We start from the raw sequence: 1373 nt of genomic DNA, 5'->3' as shown, positions 1-1373 counted from the left end.
ACAGGAAGCCAGTAGGGAAAGGGTTATGGGTAGTGTAATTGGTTTAATGAATTTGTGATTCTCTTCATGGTTTTCTTCACAGCAAGTTGAACATCCTTATTCCTGAGGCTATAGATGAGAGGATTCAACATGGGCACCAACGAAGTGTAAAACACTGAGAAAAATTTCCCCTGGCCCATAGTTTCAGCAGATGATGGCTTGACATAAGCAAGAAGCCCAGATCCAAAGAACAGACTGACAGTTATTATGTGAGACCCACAAGTGCTCATGGCTTTGGACAAACCCTTAGTTGATGACATCTGAATGATATTTAGAAGGATCATAGCATATGAGAGTAAGATAACGAGGCTACATGAAATGATAACTGTACCCACCACAGCAGTACTCAGGAGTTCATTGACATAGGTGCTACTACAGGAGAGTCGAAGGACAGGGAAGATATCACACATGTAGTGGTTGATGATGTTGGAATCACAAAAGTTGAGCCTCAACATAAAGACTGTGAGGATCATGGCATTCAAAAACCCTGTCAGGTATGAACCAGATATCATCAGACAGCAGATCCTAGGTAACATGACAGCGTTATACATCAGAGGCTTACAAATGGCCACATATCGATCATAGGCCATGACTGTCAGCACATTACTTTCAGAGTTGACAAAAAAGCAGAAGAAAAACAGCTGAGTCATGCAGCCTGTGAAGGAGACGGTGTTCTGCTCCAAAACAAAATTCATCATCATTTTGGGGGTAAAGACACAGGAATAACAGAAGTCAATGAAGGACAGATTGAAGAGGAAAAAGTACATGGGAGTGTGAAGGTGAGAGTTCAGAAATATGAGGCTCATTAAGCTCATGTTTCCCACCACTATGGCTGCATAGTTCACCAGAAACAACACAAACAGGGGCAGCTGGAGCTCAGGTTGGTCTGTTAGTCCCATCAGAATGAACTCAGACACTGAAGAGTCATTTTCCTTAACGATTTTCTTCATGAGTAGAATCTGTAAGAATAAGAACGGAAGGTGAGCACAATAAGAAATCCATCACAGACTCCAGGATAGTAGAAGTATTGGATTACGAACTTGCGTTGAGGGAACACACCCAAGGCAGGCAAAGAGCCCCAACTACTGATGTTGCTTCCTGAAGAATTCCCACTTTCTCTTCCTGATACCCATGAGCTGTGTATCTGCCCAGAAATTATCCAGCTGGACATCCCAGTTCCTTGAATATAATGTCATCTTTCACTAATCCACTAATAATTAAGCTGAGAAAACCAAGCTATAGGGCATTTTCTCAGAAACTCAAGATTTTTTTTCAATGTTTATCTTTAATGAATTTATATGCACTTCATATAATAGATCTTAATCATATTTAGA

The 1373-nt window shown here is 40.9% G+C and overlaps 1 protein-coding gene across 1 annotated transcript; it reads right to left on the bottom strand.

Annotated features, from left to right (window-relative positions):
* Window positions 1-23: 23 nt before the first annotated feature.
* Window positions 24-1004, bottom strand: LOC103748045 (olfactory receptor 143-like). The gene has a single exon (XM_008850589.2). The coding sequence runs from the start codon at window positions 987-989 to the stop codon at window positions 24-26; it is 966 nt and encodes a 321-aa protein (XP_008848811.1). The 5' UTR covers window positions 990-1004.
* Window positions 1005-1373: the final 369 nt, after the last annotated feature.

This window comes from Nannospalax galili, unplaced genomic scaffold, assembly GCF_000622305.1.
Source record: "Nannospalax galili isolate Female #2095 unplaced genomic scaffold, S.galili_v1.0 scaffold1045, whole genome shotgun sequence".
Classification (NCBI taxonomy): Eukaryota; Metazoa; Chordata; class Mammalia; order Rodentia; family Spalacidae; genus Nannospalax; species Nannospalax galili.
Note: the sequence above shows the minus strand (reverse complement) of the source record. Positions and strands in the feature narration are given on the sequence as shown.